This window comes from Hydra vulgaris, chromosome 09, assembly GCF_038396675.1.
Source record: "Hydra vulgaris chromosome 09, alternate assembly HydraT2T_AEP".
In the NCBI taxonomy this organism is placed as follows: domain Eukaryota; kingdom Metazoa; phylum Cnidaria; class Hydrozoa; order Anthoathecata; family Hydridae; genus Hydra; species Hydra vulgaris.
The window spans coordinates 64,239,829-64,261,556 of NC_088928.1; the positions used below are offsets into that span (position 1 = coordinate 64,239,829).

A 21,728-nucleotide genomic window follows, 5' to 3' on the forward strand; every position below is an offset into this window, starting at 1 on the left:
GTATTGATAGAAACTACTTGCAGAAAACTTTTGATACTGGTTGGTCTATTAAAATGTTATAGTTATTTTTACATGGTTTCCACTTCCTATGGCAGTGAATTTAAAAACACGCGCAAACTGGCAATTGGGAAGCTTTTTGGACATAATTTTAACGCCGTGTGACCCTTTCGTTCTGTCAAAAAGAGTTGATTTTGCCACATTATAACATTTAGAAACTTGTGCATATGACAATTTTTGTTTTCGATATTAGCTTTTCTTTTTGTTTAAGTTTATCCATAATCTTTTTTTTTCTCTTTTTTTTTTTTTTTTAGGTGCCCCAAGAAGTCCTTACGGTCTTGTCACAGAACACCGCGGAAGTGCATTTAACCGGAAGTTCACGCCTCCTTCCTTACCGTGACGCGAAAATTTGTCCAGAGCTCGTTTCGAACCTGGATCTCCTGCTTATAAGGCAAGCGCTCTAACCACTGCGCCACGGCCGCACTTATTCTATACGGCCTTATTCTATACGCACTTATTCTACACGGCCGCACTATTCTATAATGCAATAATACAATTAAAACGTGTGCATTAACTTTATGCGCATAAAATACCTGCATCAGGGTTTAAGTTTTTATTCTTTTTTTTTACGGGTAGCTTATTTATTTTTAATTTTTTTTTTAATGAATATAAATTAATAAAAACCTATATCAGGATTTAAGCGTCTATTTTTTTTATTTTTTTATTTTGCTCGTGGCAAATTTACTTTTTATTTTATCCAAATAAAATAATAGTTACATCTATCCGGATTAAAGAGTTTTAATTTTGCTGGCGGATATATATATATATATTTTTTCAATCAATACGAATATTAATAATTGTATTGATATTGATATATTTGGTATACGTAATAATTAAAATAATCAACATCAAATTCTGCACAAATTAGTGTTTTTACTTTTTAATTTTTTCGTTGCAAATCGAAGTTATTTTTGACTTTTTTTTTTGTTAATGAACTCTTTTATGATTATTCAATTTATCTCGTTATGAAACAAGATAAATTAAACAATCATAAAAGATTTCAACTTGAAATCTATCATAGCTTTTATATATAACGTTTATAAACATCTAAACAAGACAAATTGGACAATCATATAAAATTATATAAAATATTGCAATCATAAAAGATTTCAATTTGAAATCTATCATAACCAAACTAACAAAAAAAAGAGGAAAAAAATAATTCAACAATTAATTACTAAAAAAAGTATTTAATAAATTTGATAATATAAGCGAGTTGTGAAACTTTTTATTTAAATCGTCCGGAATTTGGTAGTTTTACGGTATAAAAATTTTTCCAAATTAACGCTTTTTTATTTAATAAAAAAATAGAGGGAGACGGGGCATACTTCAAAAGAGTACGTACTTTTTAGCAAGGTGGGGGATTAAAAATAAGCATTACAACAAGAGGAGGGGGTCGAACTTCTGAATTTTACTTTGACTAGCCAATGGCTTATCCCAGTGTTTAACGGAGACCAATCAATGCAACTGCAGCGTTTTTGAATACATGTAATTTATATAACAAATTGTTATATAAATAGCGAATGTAGGACGGCAATTACTTCGTGTAAAAGGCCCAAAAAGATAAATAGTTAAACCAAACGGTGGCAGAACCTTTTTAGCAAGTATAGAAAAATTTAATAGTCGTTTTTTTTTTAAGAAAAAAAAATTAGATAAAAATATAAGTGAATGTCAACAAAAAAAAACTTTTATTTTTTGTTATTTAATTAAGAAATCTTCGTTGTAAAAAATTTTATATCTTTAATTATAGAGAGTTCCCAAAATTTTATTTCACAGCACCGAATATTGTGCAATTGCTGTAAGTATATTGATAGGTTCCGTCTGGATCGGGAATGACAAATGGTATACGAATAGTTTCGTAAAGTTCTAATTCTGGTGACAGAATTTCTTTTAATCCATCAAGTGTAAAATAGTTCTCACCATTTTTTTTAATTCCTCCTATCCATTTGTTAATTGGTGTGTGTTCTTTCAACCATGTATATGGAGAAGAGATAACTAAAATCCCTTTTTTTTTTAACATTTTCTAAAAGTAAAAAACACAGAACAAATTTAAAAAATAATTAGAAAATAACAAAAAACAAGTTAAAAAATTACAATTTGTGAAAAAACGCAAACTGCAACACGCCAACCAGAAAAACTTTCTAGAACAGAAATCAAACAAACAACTTTTAATATTTATTGAGTGTAAAAAAGTAGATTTTGTTAGTTTTTATTTAACTGGTATTTTTTAAAAGATAATTCCTCCTTGTAGAAAATCAACTACTAAACATATATATATATATTTTTTTGATTTTGTGTAATGAAGATTTTAGTAATTATGAATAAGTAGAGATTAATTTTTTTTATTTTTTAAAGAATTTGATAAAATAAAACTAAATATGCATGTGTTTCTTAATAATTGTTAATGTGGATATTAATTAACTGTGTTTCCGCAAATGGCGGACATATTTTTTAACGAAAAGAAAAATAAACTTCTTATAAAAGAAGATGATAATATAAATGAATCAAATATTTTTTTCCTTAAAACATTTAAAAAATAGCTCTCTACAATGATTTAACAAAAATGCAAATCAAACTTTAATTTAAACCCTGGATACCATCTGGTATTCTTAACAAAAAACAAATCAAACTTTAATCTAAACCCTGGATAACTTCTGGTACTCTTAACAAAAAAAACTATCTGAAAATATTATTCCTTTTAATATATTTTTAGCAACTTCCTTAAAATACCTAATACTAATTCTTTTTTCATTGATCCTGTCACTAAAGATGAGGTGTCGAATATCATAAAATGTACTCTTAAAAATGATAAAACTTCTTCTAAAACTTGTATCTCGCATTATCTCTCAACCTCTATATTCGATCCTGAATAATTTTTTCAAAAATTGTGTTCTTCTCTAGACTACTCCAACTATCAACCTATTTCTCTTCTTTCCAACCTAAGTAAGCTGTTTGAAAAAGCAATGCTCCAAAGACTCGAGCGTTTTATGGAGAAGTATAAATGTCTTTACAAACACCATTAAGGTTTTTGCAATTAACACTCAACAACTAACTATTAATAGAAATAACAGAGAAAGTAAAACAAGCCGTCGATAATAAACACTTTGTATGTGTAGTGTTTGCTGATATAAAAAAACCATTTGATACAGTTGAGCACACAATCCTCCTAGAAAAACTGCAACACAAATATAAATCACGATCTAGCTAATATTATTCAATTGCTCCGTTCAAATAAGTTTTCCATTAACTCTAAAAAATAGAAGTTATTGAATTAAAATTTGTTCAAGCAAAAATAAATAAGCAATTAAATTTCAGATTAAGTGGGAAGAAAATAAAATCGAGTTAACTCTATTAAATATCTGGAAATCAAAATAGACTCTAGTTTATCTTTTGCTTTGCATCTTCCAGACTTAGCATTAAAAGTAAGCAGATCGAACTGCACGTTAGCTAAAATCCGTCATTACGTTAATCATGAAACTTTGCTTAATATATATCATGCTATTTCTAACTCTCATCTCAGATATGCTTTTCAAGTTTGAGGACAATTGAAGCAGCTTGCAAGACCAACTCAACTTCAAAATAAGACTCTAAAGTTAATTTATTTCCAACATACTAGTTCAAACTGTATTTTTTATATAAAGTCCTTAAATTAATCTTATCTAGATACCAAATTGCCTATTTGTATAGAACCAAAATCATTAAAAGCTACCTCTTACAATTATCAATATTTTTTATTATAAAGAAAATTATTACTATATCCTACGAACTACTTGAAACTTAAAGTTTTTTGTACCTAAATATCGAACTGTTCATTACAGCTATTAATCAATACAACATAAAAGCATACAAACATGAAACAACCTCTTTTCCCAACTAAAACCTTTAAATCGTTCTCAGAAATTTGAACTGCTTTCTTCAGAGGCGTAGAAAGAATTTTTTGGTGTTCGAGATAGGTAACTTCCAGACATGGAATCCAACATTTATATGTTTATACTTATGTCAAATAATGAGTGTTTGCAAAAAAATGACCATGATTGGAGGCTGGAACCTGAAAATTTTTGCCCCCCCTGCCCCAAACAAGAGAGCGACAAGTTGATGAGTTTTGTACTATTCTTACTAATTATTGATCGATAAATTTTAAGTTTCATAGATTATCTATTAGCGTTTAAAAATTATTACTATATAAAATTTGCAACCCCCTCAAATTGAGGGGGGTTTAAACTTTATATGGTCATAATTTTTGAACGCTAAAATATTTTTAAATGAAATCTAAAATTTATCGATGAATATAAGTCTAGTTAAGAATAGTACAAAAAATACTTCATCAACTTGTTGCTCTCACGTTTGGGGCAGGGGGGGCAAAAATTTTGGGGCATTTTTGTTCCCAGCCTCCAATCATCGCAATTTTTTGCAAACACTCATTATTTGACATAAGTATAAACATATAAATGTTTGGAGTTTGCTCCATGTCTGGAAGTTACCTATCTCGAACACCAAAAAATTCTTTCTACGCCTCTGGCTTTCTTTAACTAATTTTTAGAAAAATATTGTTTATAAAGTTCATATCTTTCTACAATTTATTATTTATAACCCTAACTCTGAGCTTTTATCTATATAATGTTTTTTCTTTTTGTCTGTTGTGTTATGGGTTAATACTATTTTTATTATTTTGGGATAATACTATTTTTATTATTTTTTTAAATTTTGTGTATGCTTTTATAATCTTTACTATTGCTTTTAATCTTTGTTTTCATTACTATCATTTTTATTAACCCCTACACGCATTATAAATATTATTATCATTTTATTACTATTGAATTTGACAGGTGTTGATTTCATAATAGTACTTATTACTGTTTGTAAATAACCTTGGTGTAACAACCTTGGGCCGTATTCTCATCTCTCCGTTAAGCTTAACGATGCGTTAGTCAAAAATTTCTTTTAAATTACATTAATAAAAAATTTATTTAAAATTATAATTTTTTAAACATAAATGTTTTATTTTGGTATAAGTTTTATTTTAACGAATTTATATAAATTTTTGTCATTTCTTTACTAAGAAATATTGTAATGAAATTTCAGACAAAAGCTCCGTTAAGCTTAACGGAGAGATAAGAATACGGTCCCTTGTTGTTAAAACTTTATTCAAAATACAGATTTGATTTAATTTTATTTGTTTATTTGTCTTTTCACTCTAAAAAAGGTCGAAGTTTCTACTTTAAGGTAGGATATTTGATATACTCTTAGTAGTGTATAATTTTATACCTTCTGAGGTAGAAATTGTAATTGATAATATTTTTAAAAACCATAAAAGAGAAAATTTACTCTTTTCAATAATATAATACAACCAATTAATCTCTTGTTAATGTTGCCAAAATTTTCAATCAACAAAAATGAAATAACGCGCAAACATATTTTTGTATTTTGAAGTAAAAAAAAAATCTTGTAATATTTCTTACTGTATCTATTTATTTAAATTTTGCGGCTTATCATAATCTTGTTGTAATTATGTATTAACTTGTTTTATATAAAGAGTATTTGTAAACTTATATAATGAGAAACTTGTAAAAAATGCTTTACGCTTACTATAGGGGCTCGATGACAAGACTTCTGTCTTCTACTAGCTCCTGCCGTCATTAACTTTTATTTAAATTCTATTGATAAAAATTGTAAAACAAGATCGTTATAAAATGTTTAAAAATTTTATAATTTTACGTTGTAAAATCTTTATAAATTATTGTGGTGATACCATGTATTCGTATCTTTCAGTGACGGTTTCAGGAATGTTTGGTGAGGAAGATGAGGTATGTTGAATTTTTTTTTTTTCGTACCACAATTGCGTCTCCTTAAAAAAGTGTCTTCTATTTCAATGATATTTTAGGAGTTTCAGATTCTGGGAGGGGGGAGATGCATACCTCACTCTTGGATCCGTCACTGGTATTTTTTTTGAGACCTTGTTTGTTATTATAAACCCTTTCTTATGTAACGTTAACAGTTTTTTTGTAATTTATTTTGTATTTTATTATAAGTACGACAAAATTTATTATGAAAAATGTGTAATGAAAAAAGGAGAGTTGGCTAAATTTGAATTTCAAATAAATAAATAAAAATTAATTAGTATTTAGTTGTTATCATATATTAGATAAATTATCAAGTACAACAAGAAGCCTCATTAAAACAATTAATCCTTTTATAAGTTTTTGAATGAATTGTTTAAACCTGACATTATTGTTATAATAATAATTATAATAATAATAATAATAACAATAATAATTATTATTATTATTATTATTATTATTATTATTATTATTATTATTTAATTACTATTATTTTATTAACCACCCTCAGTAAAATATATTTACAAGGTAAAAATACAAACTAAGTAAAAATCAAGAATAAAAAGTATTATTTAGGAATGTTTTCTTCAAGTGTATTTTTTAAAAATTGTTCGCTTAAATTGTTTTTTAATTAAATAATAAAAGTTGTAGAGTAAAACCATCTTTGGTTAAGGTATATTTATTCCTTTGGTGTTCAGGGTTCGGGCTAGGGTTAGGGTTCTCTTGTAAATTACTCTCTCCTAAGTAAAATGTGTAATAAATTTGGAGTAAGTACTCTTATTTGCACCTTTCTGAATATAAGTTTTAAACAGTTTAATTCCAAAATCAGCAAAGTGTGATAAAAAAATCTTATTGAATTTTTAGCTATTCTATTTACCATTTGGTTAATTTGTTTGATCAGAGTTAGCGGTCAGCGGTCAGAGTTAGTTTTTTAGGAACAGAGTTCTTTTCTCAATTATTCTAGCGGTCAGAGTTAGGGTTAAATTTTAGAGATAGAGAGTCTCTTTTCTCAATTGTAACTTTTTTTTAATTTCAGAAAAATTGCTGACAATGGTTTTTAATTTCTTTTTAATTTGGTCAGTTTATTAGTGAGTTTGTAAACACCTGATTTAAGTCTGGCAAAATACATATAGCTTCATATGCTTTAATGTCAATTAAAAAATCTTTGCAACTTGCAAAGATTTTTTTTAACTTAACAATTGTTTATAATACAATTCCAAGGAATGTGTTACGCTAACCTCCTAAATATTAAAATGAGACAATTGAATTTAGCTGACTTAATAAGTGAAGAGGTGGTAAGCGAACTTAAGAATAAGACATGTACCAGAAACAATCTGCGCGTGTTCTGATGTGGTCTTTACGGAAACCGTGCATCATTTTAAATAGCTAATTGTTTTAAAATGTCATTGTATTAGAGTTATTCAAAATTTAAACAATTCTATTATCAAAACAGTTAGTTTTAATTGAAATGCCATCAAATCAAGATAAGAAGCGAGAAAATACTTTGCATTTTCTCGTTTGAAAATTCTGGTGTATCAAACAAAACAATTCTCAAAGAGTTGCAGATTGCTTTGAGAACAGTGCAGAGCGTTGTGAAACGATTTTGGGACACTGGTGCAATCAAAAGGAAATCTGGAAGTGGAAGAAAAAAATGTTGTGTTAGACGAGATCATGTAAAAAAGTGAATGATGCCTAAGACAGAAAACAAGAGATTTCTATTTGAACTTTAGCGAATAAATTTAAGACAAGTGCTTCCACTATACAAAGAGTAAAGAGAAATTGTGGCTGTAAATTTTATAAAAAGAAAAAAGTTCCTCGTTGTGAAGAAAAGCAAGAAAATGTTGCAATTCGTTGTTCAAAGCATCTCTATAAAGAATTATGCACTAAAAAATCTTGTTTGATTATTGACGATGAAGCTTATTGTGTTTTATATTTCCGATCTCTTTCAGGACACCATATTATTCAGCATTTCCAGGACACCAATATTTTATTTAGCAATTAATTGCAAGAAACTGAATTTCAATTATAAATGCATTAGAGTGCAAAAACTTGCTAAAAAATTCTTAGTTTGGCAAGCAATTTGTGAATGTGATGAAAGGAGCTCTTGTTTTGTGACTACGGAAAATTAACACCAAAATATACATAAAATAATGCCTCAAGAAACGCTTTTTGCCGTTTTTAAGAACACACACGGGTAACCTGTTATTTTGGCCTAATTTATCATCATGTCACTACTCTATGGCAACTTTAAACTGGCTTAGAGAACTTAAAGTAGATTTCATTGAAAAACACTGCAATCCACCAAATTGTCCCGACTTACGTCCAATCGAAAGATATTGGGCTCTTGTCAAAAGAAAACTAAGGTTCAGGTGAGAAGAAGCCAAAAATATAAAAGACATCAAAAATAAATGGATTAGAGCTACCAAGAAAGTCCAGCCAAAGACTATGCAAAAGGAGAAGTCGAGAGTACAACGCAAAAAGCGTACTCACGAACAAAACTACACAAACATTCTTAAGTGAAATTCAAGTATATTAATATATGCACTTTCAAAAAAAATATATCATTCAATATCGAAATACAATAGTTAAATAAATATCTTTTAAAATGTCCGCGCAGATTTCTGGTACATGTCTTAACTAGTACACAATTTTGTGCGACAGCATGTGAGACACTGTTGACATTGAAATGACTCAACTATATATTGTAATTTGGATGCAAAGCTAATATTTTTGAGCATTTTATTGCACCATTTTTCAATATTTTCTTGCAACATTTTTCAATATTTTCTTGCAGTGTTTTAAATGTACTCGGCGGCCTACGATAGCAGCTTAATATACTGGTGCATCGCTAATGCAAATTTTTGACTTCAGCTGGAAAGGACATTTGGTAACAGCAAGCACTTTGCATTAATCAACCGCAGATATCATAAAATACTGTGAAGGCATTCAGGAAGAAGACAACAGGGAAGTTGAAACAATTTTTTTTGGGCCTTTGCGTCAAATGAAAAATAGACAATTCAAATTTCTAAAAAAAGTTTTGCATTGTTAAGATTTTCCATAGAAGATGCTACGAAGCAAGAAAGCGTTTTCTCAAAGTTGTAGCAATCTTTGTATTGTAGCAACTTTAGTGTAAGGGTTAAAGGCTTGGCTTCAGAATTAAAGGTCTGTCTTTCGAAGCCAGCTCTAGTTATATATACAGCATTGTCATGAAAGGAGGCTGGTTAAATGATATACAGCGGTGCTCTGTGATAAGATCGTAAGAATATTTTGGAGCACCTAAATAACTTAAATAGAAAAAAAAAGTTGCATTGGGCATAACAAACAAAATAAAAATTGCAATTCAAGAGATGAACACAGTGGTATCATTTGATAAATTTGGAATAAAACTAACGCGGTTGCTGTGAGTGACTATCAGCAGTCACAAAAAAAGCGACCTCGTACTTTTAATAATCTTCTCATTGAATATGATATCTCTAAATTTGGTTTCACCAGAAATATTGCCCATACTAATGTTACTGAAAGCAAAGTCCTTAACAATGAGCAGTCAAAAGCTCTGAAAACTTATCAGCACCTGTTCACTACAATAGTTTCCGAACACAAAAGAAACATAAACCTTTTTAATGTGGCATAAGAAGTCACCTATCCTTCAACTTAAAACTTCATGGATAATCCAATTTTATAACCTTTAAAAGATTTTACTAATGATCTGCAACTTTTCAAAAAGTTTTAAGCTGTCGGAAAATGCTAATGACACAGCATTTTTTTAAAGGTCATCAGCAAGTGAGGCCATGCCGATATATATATACATATATATATATATATATATATATATATATATATATATATATATATATATATATATATATATATATATATATATATATATATATTATCGTCATAATAATAGTATCAAGGTATAGCAACTGGTGTAAACAGTTGTGAAGTGCAATAACAGTAGATATTGCCCTGTAAAAGCTAAGGGTTGCATTTATTTTTTTTTTAACAAATAGTTTCTGCACAATTCAGATTTGTCTAGTTTATTTTTGAAGTTATTTATTGAAGCAGCTTCTATTATTTCAGATGGAAAGTTTTTTCATGCATTTACAATATTTTGTAAATACATGAAAAATTTATGTAATTTCTGCATGTTATTTTTCCAAAAAGGTTTTTTCAGCTTGAACTTTTGTTGCCATAAATACCTTATTTGATTATTTTGATAATTGTTTGTTACCCAATTCATTTACCATGTTAAATTTTAAAATGTTGAATAAGTACACCATGTAGTCTACGTTCTTCTAGTATCTTTAAATGCATAATATTTAACCTAGCTTTAAAAGTTCATTTTTTAAATGTAGGTGCTAGTTTGGTTGCTCTATTTTTGATCAACTCAATTCTTTCTATGTCTTGTTATAGGAATAGAGACCATGTCTGGACCGCAAACTCAAGATGTGAGCGTTTGAATGTTGTATAGAGCTTTTTTACTATGCTTACGTCTAAATATTTAATGTTCTCTTTAAGATACCAAACATTCTGATCCCTGTGCCTAAAACTGATTGCTGTGGTACACCACTAATAACTGATAGCCAATCTGAGATAGTGTCGTCGAAGACCACTCTCTGTTTTCTGTAAGTCAAAAGTTTTCTATCCATCTTTCTCATGATATCATATGATTGAAGTTTAGTAATCAAACGAGAGCGTGGTATTTTATCAAAAGCCTTTCCAAAGTCTAGATAAAACATATCAACTGTGTAGTCATTTTCTAGTGCATCTGTTAAGATATCAAGAATTTCAAATTTATTGTGTATTTGTATTATTAAGGCTTATTGTGCATCATTTATTTTTTCTAAACCCATGCTGACTTTAATAAGCTGTTTTTTGTTAGATAATCCATAATTGTAATTAGATGCTTTGTTTGTATTACCTTTTTTAAAATTTGGGGTTATATTTGCCCATTCCAGATTTCAGGTAATTATAAATAATATTTTATTTAATAATCAATATAATAATCAAAAATAAATATATCAATATTGTTTCAAAACAAATAACTTTACCGAAAATGCAATGCTTCAGTTTACACGTAGTATTAACGAGTCGTTTAATAAACCTAAATATACATTAGGAATTTTTATTGATTTATCAAAGGCTTTTGATACTATTGATCATCAAATTCTTATTAAAAAGCTCGAATTATATGGATTCACAGGAATCGTTTTAAAATGGGTAAAGAGTTATTTAAATAATCGTGCTCAATATGTACACATTGACAATAAATCACCAAAAACGTTACTAAACATTACTTGCGGCGTGCCACAAGGTTTTATACTCGAATCTCTTCTTTATCTTATATATGTCAATGATCTCCATAAAGCATCCAACCTGATGACAATAATGTTTGCCGACGACAGAAATTTATCTTTATCTCACAGCAACATTACTTTATTATTTGAAATTATGAACTTAGAACTTAAAAAAATTTCCGATCGGTTCAAAGTAAATAAACTTTCAGTAAATATTGAAAAAACTAACTGGACACTATTTCACCCACTTTCCAAAAAAAACTAATACCATACGAAACGCCATTTATACTCATTGATAATACTCAAGTAAAAAGAGTAAAAACTGCTCAGTTTTAGGAATATATATTGATAAAAATCTTACATGGAGACAGCATATTGAAAATTTAAGCAACAAAATTTCAAAAAAGTATCGGAATATTATACAAATCAAAAAGCTAATTAAACATGTGCACTTTAATGCAACTGTATTATTCACTTATTCACTGCCATATGTTAATATGGCAGTGAATAAGTGAATAATACAGTCTAGATATTGTGTGGGACAGTACTAACAAAAGTAAACAAGAGCCTCTTTACTGTCATCAGATAGATATAGCACATTTAGTTAATTCTTGTGATCGACAAACTCGTTTAAAACCTTTCTTAAGAAAAGTGAATGTTTTAAACATACATCAACTTAACGTATATTATATTCTTTGATTTGTTACAAATGTAAAACGAAATTCCGTCTCCTTTTCATAATTTATTTATAACAAAACAAAAAAATAAATACGATCTAAGAAATGATGATTTTTTTGATGCAACTATTTTTGAAAACTAATCATTGTAAATTTTGCATATCATTTCGTGGACCGTATTTTTCTCGGTGTAGTTAAGGCGATTTACAAATTATTAGAATTCTTTTATTTGGAATTATCATGGTTTTATTGGCGTACTATGTCCAAACAAGAGCTTTAAATAATATAATTTTTTTTTTCTTCAGGTTTTTAAAGAAACTTTTCTTTTTTGTATACAATTTTCAAAACAATTTCACTACCCGTAATAATGAATCTAAAGAACACCATTTTGGAGTCTTTAGATCATTTCCGCTCATCGGTGTTCCTTAATTCACTATTGATCCTAGTTCTTATCGGCTCTGACGTATATTACGTATATATAGTTGTCAAAACACAATATTTCTATCAATTTTTACAAAAAATACTAGAGTCCCGACCAAGGAAAAGTTTATAATTAAGAAAAATTGCCAATAAATGATCAGAACAGATAGTATTGTTAAACTATAATGTTCATTTCACCTAAAAAACGTATTTATGTAAAATCTTATTCAAATTTGGACCAGCGATTGTGATTTTAAGAAAAGTTTTTTTTAAAAAAATGAACCTTCGGTCTGGACTTTTTTGCTACAAACATTTTTATTATATGATACCGCAAAATTTATGATTTTAATTTTTTTCATCTTTTCGCAATTCACAGACCGAATCATTTAACGGAAATATGCCGTAGTCAACAAAATATCATACAGACGCTTTAATATTTTAAAATTGTTTTAACTACACTGAGTTGGAACAAAATTTTCTTAAACAACTTTGATTTTTTTTTGAATGGAATGACAATTTTTTAAAAAAAAGTTGAAAGAAGTAGTTTTTGAAATTGACAATATGCATATGTACTTTTAAAACCTTTTAAAATTCTTTTCATCTGTTATTTGCATTGGTTTATATGATTTGTAATGTATGATTTTAATTGTATGATTTGTATTTCAATTATTTACGTCAGCAAGTCTGTATTGCTATTATATTGTCAGTCAATAATATCTACAAGAAATTTTTTCTAAATTTTTTTTAACTTTTTTTATTTTTATTTAAATCTCTTTTTTCTAGTTATGATTTGCAATTCAATAATTTACGATCTGCAAGCCTATGTTGCTGTTATATCATCTGTCAATTTATCTTAAGAAATTTTTGTGAACTTTTTAAGTTTTTGTAAATTTTTTTATTTAAGCCTTGTTATTCTTTTATTATTGCAAAACTTTTTTATTTACAACGTATTATATTTAACATGTAAAAATACAACAACGTCTTTTTATAGCGGTACTCGACGACAAGACCATACGGTCTTCTACGAGTTTCCGCGTTCTTTATATATATATATATATATATATATATATATATATATATATATATATATATATATATATATATATATATATATATATATATATATATATATATATATATATATATATATATATATATATATATATATATATATATATATATATATATATATATATATATATATATATATATATATATATATATATATATATATATTTATATATACATATACACTAGCGGCAATTAATTTGAGACCAGCGGTTAAAAACGGTATTTACATTTCAAAAATAAAATATATCTGATTATCAAATTTGCACTTCTTTATTTTTGGATCAAAGATAAATAGAGCACAATAAATAAGTGGATAGAATAGGATATGGGCATTTTTGTACTCAAAAATTTGCTTATGTACAAAAGTATACAAAAATGTATGTGCTGAGTTCTTCCAGCATAAAAGACAATACAAGTATTATTTTTAACTGTTACTTAATTTTGATTAATGACTTGTAATTGATATTGAAAATATAATTTTTCTCATTGGTAGCTTCTTGAAGATACTTTATGTAGATCCAATATAATATATAATGACTTGTAAATGAATATACAAATATTTTATTATTTGAACTGTTTATTTTTTTTTAGTTTCTATTTGTCGTGCCAAAAGTGGCTCCAGTTCGAGAATTAAGCTTTGAACAGAGAGTTCGCATTGTTTTACTTGATGAAGAAGTTGTTTCAGAAAGAAAAATTGCCGATAAAATGAAAATATCAAAGACTTCACAATACAACCAAGCGTTTCAAGGAAACTGGTCAATATCGTGACTTACCACGATCTGGACAGCCTAGAAAGATAGATGAATATGGTGATCGTCGTATTACGAGATTATCAATGTCAAACAGAAAATTAACAGCTCCACAAATAATGAGAGAATACAATGAAACTGCTGAAAAACTTGTTTGTGTCTGGACAATAAGAAACCGTTTGATGAAAGCTGGACTTAGAGGGCGTGTAGCTGCCAAAAAACCGTTGCTACGGAAAGCAAACAAGGTGAAACGAGTACAATGGGGCTCGCAAACATGCCAACTGGACAATAAGTTAATGGAAAACAGTAGCATGAAGCGATGAGTCTAACTTTGAATTATTTGGCAACAAGAGAAGAAATATTTGTACGCCGGCACCAGGATGAACGTTACATTCCGCAGTGCATTGTGCCTACTGTTAAGCATGGAGGAGGTTCAATAATGGTATGGAGTTGTTTTTTAGGTCACAAAATAGGAGATTTAGTCAGAGTTCGTGGAATTATGAAAAAGGAGCAATACAGAGAAATTTTGGAGAATCATGCCGTTCCATCGGCTCATCGATTGGTGGTTCGACGCCAGCCTGTTTTTATGCAAGATAATGACCCAAAGCACAAATCTAAACTTTGTAAAAGTTATCTGAATCAACTAGTACAAGAAAAAGCCCTAACCTTAATGGACTGGCCTGCGCAGTCACCAGACCTCAATCCCATTGAGTTTTTATGGGATGAAATAGACCGGTATGTGAAGAAATTCCAAGTAAAATCTGAGGAACATTTATGGGAGTTACTGCAAAAGGCTTGAAAAGCTGTAACCATGGGAACTTTTAACAAATTAATCTTTCGTATGCCAAGAATATGTGAAGCAGTAATGAAGAAACGTGGTGGTTATTTTGATGAACGCAGAGTTTGAAACTTGTGCAAAATAATGTTTGTTAAGTTTTCTATTTGTTTAGAAATATTTGTGAAGAAAACTAAATAAAGTATATTTCATGAACTAAATTGTAGTTTCTTTATTCACTGAGATCGAAAAAACATAAACGAATATATAACTGATAGATTTAGTTGATTTTTAATAGAATTATTGTTTTCTCATCACTGGTCTCAAATTAATTGCCGGTAGTGTATATATATATATTAAATATCTTCACTTGTAATTGTTTATATTATTTTACTTTGGCTAGTAAATTTTATAAAATATTAGCGTAATGTTTTAAAATGGTATAAAGAACAATAAAATATATATATATATATATATATATATATATATATATATATATATATATATATATATATATATATATATATATATATATATATATATATATATATATATATATATATATATATATATATATATATATATATATATATATATATATATATATATATATATATATATATATATATATATATATATATATATATATATATATAAACAATTTTAAAATGTATTCAATAAAATAGAGTGCTCAATGTTCTTAAAAGAACAAAGTAATAATAAATTGGCAAAAAACCACTTAACAAAAATTTTTCGTTTAACACTGTGTTTCATCAATAAAGACTCATTAGACAATCAGATTTTCCGATGAGTCTTTATTGATGAAACACAGTGTTGTTAAGTGATTTTCTACCAATTTACTTACATACACACATACATATATATATATATATATATATATATATATATATATATATATATATATATATATATATATATATATATATATAAATTTATTATTGCTCTGTTCTTTAAGAACATTGAGCACTCTATTTGTAAAATGCACTAACATAATTTACATATATATATATATATATATATATATATATATATATATATATATATATATATATATATATATATATTTAAGTATATTGAGCGTTCACAATAAGTTTGCACTGTACTGGTTTGCAGTTCATAGTTTTCGTTCAACATAGTACCTGGAAAATTTACCTTAGATTGATTCAACCATTCCTGTGGGGAATGCAAACGATCAATGAGATTACAACCAAGAATTAAATCAAACATTTTATCGTTGCATATCTCTTTTTGGTTATGACTGTCACCTTGAAAAGTTACAAGATTCAAAATATTTTTCTCTTTTTTTTTTTGCGTTCATAAGCTCAACAAACCCATTTGAATAGTCATATGCCATAACCTGAAATTAATACGTTAGAAAAATTAAAAAATAAAAAAAAAGGTTCCAATAAATAACCAAGACCAAAACACGTTTTCAAATTCTCATGTGTCGGGTATTTAGCATCAGTACTAAGTCTTTATTTATAAAAGAGGAGAAAAACTTAAAAAAATTGATTTAAAATTGAAGATTGCTAGCCCAAACCAAAACCTTTTAGTAGTTGTATGTAAACTCACTGCATCTATCTTAAGTCAATGCATTTATAACTGCGAAAATTATTTATTTTGTGAAAAAAAAAAAAACTTTAATATAGACAATTCGGATAAACACTGAAAAATGTAAGTCATATTTTATAGAAACTTATGTGCAATAAATATATTGTTTACATATCTTGCAAATTTTTTAATGTAATAGAATTTTGTTCAACCTAAAACTTGAAAAACATTTATTAGATTAAGTTATATCATCTATTGTACAATTAAACATGTAACAAAATTTATTAAAACATTTAATATAAGAATTTTTCTCATTTTAACCTGTTTAAAAGTATCACTAAGTTCAATTGCAGTTCTCCCCGGTCCACAACCAGCGTCTAAGGCTGTATCTAAACCAGTCTTATATTTGAGTGCAGCTGTTATACACACTTCGGCAATATGCAACGGAAAGTTTTTAACAGACAAAAGCCCTAAAAAAACAAAAACAAAAAATTTTTATTCTTGACCGGTATTTCTAAAAATATAATAGTTATTACAATTTTGTTTATCTAAAAATAATATATTAAAATGCGTACAAAAAACATTAAATAACGAAGCGAAGGTTAATTGATCAACCAATCAAATTAAGTTTGAGTAAAGAAACTCTTGATTAATTGGGTTTTTGAGTAAATTAAACATTGAATAATTAAGGTGTTTAAGTAAATGATAATCTACAAATTAGTAAGGTATATAAGGGGTATACTCTGCATTTTTAAATACAGACATTATATAAAATCTTTTGACATAAAATGATTAACCATTAAGTTTTCTTTTTTTATCATAAAATGTATCATTTTTAAAAAAAAAATAGAAAATTAACAAACTTTTTTTGGCCAGTAGTTGCTGCAGTAAGGGAAATCCCAGTGAAAAATAAAACCGCGTCCCACATGGGTTCCGCGTGGGTTCCGTGTGGGATTGATGGGATTTACGTGGGACGGATTTTCCCATGTGGTATTCGTATGGAAATGTGTCACCTTAAACCCATGAGGGTAATCCCACATGGGTTACATGTGGGAACCATATGGTATTTACACACATGGGAAATCCCACGTGGGTTTACTGGTGGGATTTGCATGGGAATTAATTTGAAAGCTGGAAACTCAAAAAAAAACTGTTTAAAACAAACAAAAAAAAAATTTTAAATCGACATTGCATTGCGTTACGTTTATATTGTGTGAAAATATTTTATATTATATAGAGAATGGCAAGCAAGTATGTAAGTACCACGAATAATGTTTATCTTTCTTTATAGAAATAAGATTAAGATTTGTGCAAATAGACGTATTATTAGGATGATATAATAGTTATTTGAATATAGATCTTGAGTAAATTATTTGCAAACAATTAACTGATGCAAGTTGAAATGTTGTCAAAAACCAATCTTGCATCGTGGGACACTGCAGTGTCCCACAAAGAAATGCAGGTTTGAAAGTCAAAGAATTCCCAATTTTCTTTATTAAAAAAAGAAAAAAATAGGATGGAGATGGGTTTCTGTAACTTTTTTTATGCTCCAAAACTTTTAACTTTAGATATAATAAGGTCCTTAAGACTTAAGGGACTTACGAAGTACATTGAGGAACAAAAACAGGATATTTACCGAAACTTTTCAATTTTTAATCTGGAGTACCACAGTGTTATTGAGAATAAAGCCTCTGGGTCCAGTTATCAAAGTAATTTGATCTAAAGTAATGTTTAAATAAAATAATATGCTTTAAAATGCATATAGTTATACATATAACTCCTGATAGTTAACTATATGTATAACTAGTTATACATATAATTTGTTATAAAAACTTATTTTTTAAGGTTATTCTTGAACAAATTAGTACCAATTAATTCAAATTCAAGATTTAGTTCAAGTTCAAGTTAAAGTTCTTATTTATTCATTGTTTTTGTTAATTTTATATTTATTTGTTCAAATTTATCAGTTAGTACTATTTTATACTACAGTAAGAATGTTTATCATTGTTGAATGTGATTTTATTAGTAACTTAATTTTATTTTCAACATATTTTGACACACCCTTTATATTTTAAATGATGACAGCTTTACTTTTCTATTGATGTTAAATTTATTACGTTTCAATAACTCAGATTGAATTTTAACTGAATTATTGTAAGCTTTGTAGGGGTTTGTTGTATATCAAATCGTGTTGTAAATAAAGTAAAAATTATATAAATATATATATATATATATATATATATATATATATATATATATATATATATATATATATATATATATATATATATATTAGGGATATGACTTTTTTGCAACAGACTAGGCCTGTATAGAAAATCAATGAACTTTTATTTAAAAAGAACGAATAGATTTTTCATTTTGACATATTTTGAAAAGGTCACCCCAAAACCAAAAAATCGAATTTTCAATAGGTACACTTTTGTACAGTAAATGAATATTAAAGGCTGAAGATGTTGTAAGAGTCATACTCCTGTTGTTATTTTATTTATTTATGCAACATGTACTGTGATATAACAAAAAACATTATGTGATATATAATTATACAAGTATTACAAAATTAACAGTATCAAAGCGTCTAGTACAACAATATACATAACTGTCTGTGTCTATAGGCCTACTGTGTTTAGTACATGGGTCACATGATGCTCACGTCTCATAAAGAGTCTAGCGCTTATTACTTAGAATGAATCGAAGTTGCAGTTTGTCTTTCTTTCTGCAGGAAGCATACAGGTCTTGCATCACCTTGATTGCACGTTCAGCTATCTGATTACTTCGTGGTATGTCGATGACGGATGGCTCTTTCTTCCAGTGATTTTTGAATGACTGCAATGCCTTTTTGTAAGGCTTCAATACATCAGATAAATTCTTGAAGTCATTGTCATTGTACTTTTGACTACTAAACCAATGTTATCCCGCCCACTCATATGAAATGAACCTGCAAACCTTCTCCAAATTCTTTCTCGCTTCAGGCATAAGAATGAACGCCAGAATGGCGAGAATGGCTCTTGAGTTCCATCTGGCATTGCTCATATTAGGAATGTTCTGAAAGTGAATCAGAGGGAAGTTTCTTTGTTCTTCATAGAACCTAAACACTCTTGTTAAATGGTACAAAAACTTCATATCGTCTCTCAACCCTGATTTATCAAGAATTTCTACAGTTCCATTCACAAACTTATCCTTCAGTTCATCATACTTATTCAACAGATCAGACACAAATGGGTATTCAATGTTTGGAGATTTGGTATCACCCCCAAGTTCTTCGTCCATCACCAGACGGAGAATCCTGTCTAGTACGTGATGCTGACAACCGATAAATTGTGGTATTGTGACACCCTTTAATTTAAACATACGTTGCAACTTCACAACAACTCCATTTCTCTTCCCAGTATTGACGTTTGTTGTATCAGTAATGATCATCTTAATTGAATTCCACAAATTGTATTCATCAATAAGTTTGGCAATTTTTTCAGCAACAGTTTCAGCTTTGCCATCTTTTAAACGCAGTGCATCAAGTTTCACGTCAGTTCTTTCATTCTGAAGTACAACTACCTGATATTCCTTATCATCTATTCGTTTGCCGTCAAAGTGTAAGGACCACTGTTCCATTTTAAGTTGTTGTATCATTTCTTTTTTTAATTTACCTGCCTCTTTGAATATGGACTTGTAAATTGCTGATTGACTTGGAGTTGGAATATCAATACCTTGTTGTGATAAAACATTGCATATTTTAGTAGTTTCTTTGTGGAAACTCCACTTGATGTAACCATACTTACAGCAAATTTACTTTTGTAGTGCTTTCTAGTTTTTTTCTGAGTGTCCTCATCATCGTCTTTATCACCGTCGTCGTCTTCATCATCTTCACTCTTACTTTTGCAGTTTTCAGATTCAGTACCACTGTCTGTGGTAGACAGGACTTGTGATGTGGAAGGTATTGCTGTTCCAGACTGGACTTTCCTTCTCTTGGAAGGGTGAATGGTTTCTTTACTTGCCACTTGTCCTGTTGAATTCCCACCTGTCCTTTACTTTCTTTTTGTAGGTGGTATAGACGTTTATCTTCCGAGGATAACCACTGGCCATTCACTTTCGTGATGTCAAATAATGCATTGAGAACATCATATTTTCCACGCTTGACACATTCATCATAGACCTTCAGCACCATCATAAGCTTTGCTCTTATCACTTGATCAGACACACGTGGAAAATTCAGTTTATTGTCCCACAATTTTGTAATTTCCTTAGAAATTTGGTCTATTCGTTCTTTTCTTCCTTTAACATATGCTCCGAGAAACTGGTATCTTCCTACGATCTGCAATTGAAGTGGTATTCTGGATTTTTCATCGAGTGAATGTTCTTCTACAGCCACGCTTCCTCTTCTTCTATGTGACTCTTGAAATCTCACCAAATTTTTAGTCCAAGTCTTCTTGTTCTTTGTTACTGTGGTATGACTTGTGAGACATCATATAATATTGTTACGACTTTACGGATAGCTAAGCGTAAATATCCGTTTAATAAAGTCGTTCAATTAATAAAATACTTTAACTGTATAGTAATCCAATTATAGTTCGATAATCCAGTCAATGTTGATAACAGTTCGATAATCCAGTCCGTATCCTAACGATAATGCTACAACTACTTATACTTTGTACACTTACAGCGTCTTTAGTTCGCTACAGTAGTTCCTTATTAGCTCAGTTACACGCAGAGTACTTCATAGAACTATTCACATTATCAACAGTGAGCTCTGATAGCAGCTCGCTTATATAATTATTTAGAGCTTCCAGAATGTTCTACTAAGTTCTATAATCTTCTACAGTCTGTTACAGTCGTCTATATCACCGTGGTAACACAATGACGTCATCACATAACAATTCCAAGTATTTGCCGGCACACGGCCGTTTCGTTGCCATGGTAACATGTGGCGTTATGTTTATAAATTCATAACAAAATAATGAAATAAATAGAATTAAGCTGAGAATTAAGCTTAAGATTAAAACATCGGTCAAAAATGAATGTATAAAAATGGTAAATCAAATTTTTATTTTGGGGGTGACCTTTTTTTGTTGCAGAAAGCTATTTGGGCCTTTTTTCATGATTTTAGGTAAAAGTTCATCGATTTATGATACAGGAAACATTTTATTTGAAAAAAAATTAAAAAGTCATATCCCTAATATATATATATATATATATATATATATATATATATATATATATATATATATATATATATATATATATATATATATATATATATA

At 28.4% G+C, this 21,728-nt stretch overlaps 1 protein-coding gene across 3 annotated transcripts in view; it reads right to left on the reverse strand.

Annotated features, from left to right (window-relative positions):
- Nucleotides 1-1,782: 1,782 nt before the first annotated feature.
- LOC136084936 (uncharacterized) overlaps nucleotides 1,783-21,728 on the reverse strand; it is a 29,707-nt gene continuing 9,761 nt past the window's right edge. Inside the window, exons 2-4 of one of the 3 annotated variants that reach the window (XR_010640954.1) lie at nucleotides 16,777-16,925; nucleotides 16,057-16,261; nucleotides 1,783-2,080 (exon numbers count right to left, since the gene is read on the reverse strand). Coding sequence is in view for 2 of the 3 variants with exons in the window: in XM_065806335.1 (XP_065662407.1) it covers nucleotides 16,166-16,261; nucleotides 16,777-16,925 (245 nt within the window). In the remaining variant the exon portion in view is untranslated. Of the gene's footprint in view, nucleotides 2,081-16,056; nucleotides 16,262-16,776; nucleotides 16,926-21,728 lie in introns of those variants that run through there. The other 2 variants (XM_065806335.1, XM_065806336.1) reach the window with 2 other exon arrangements.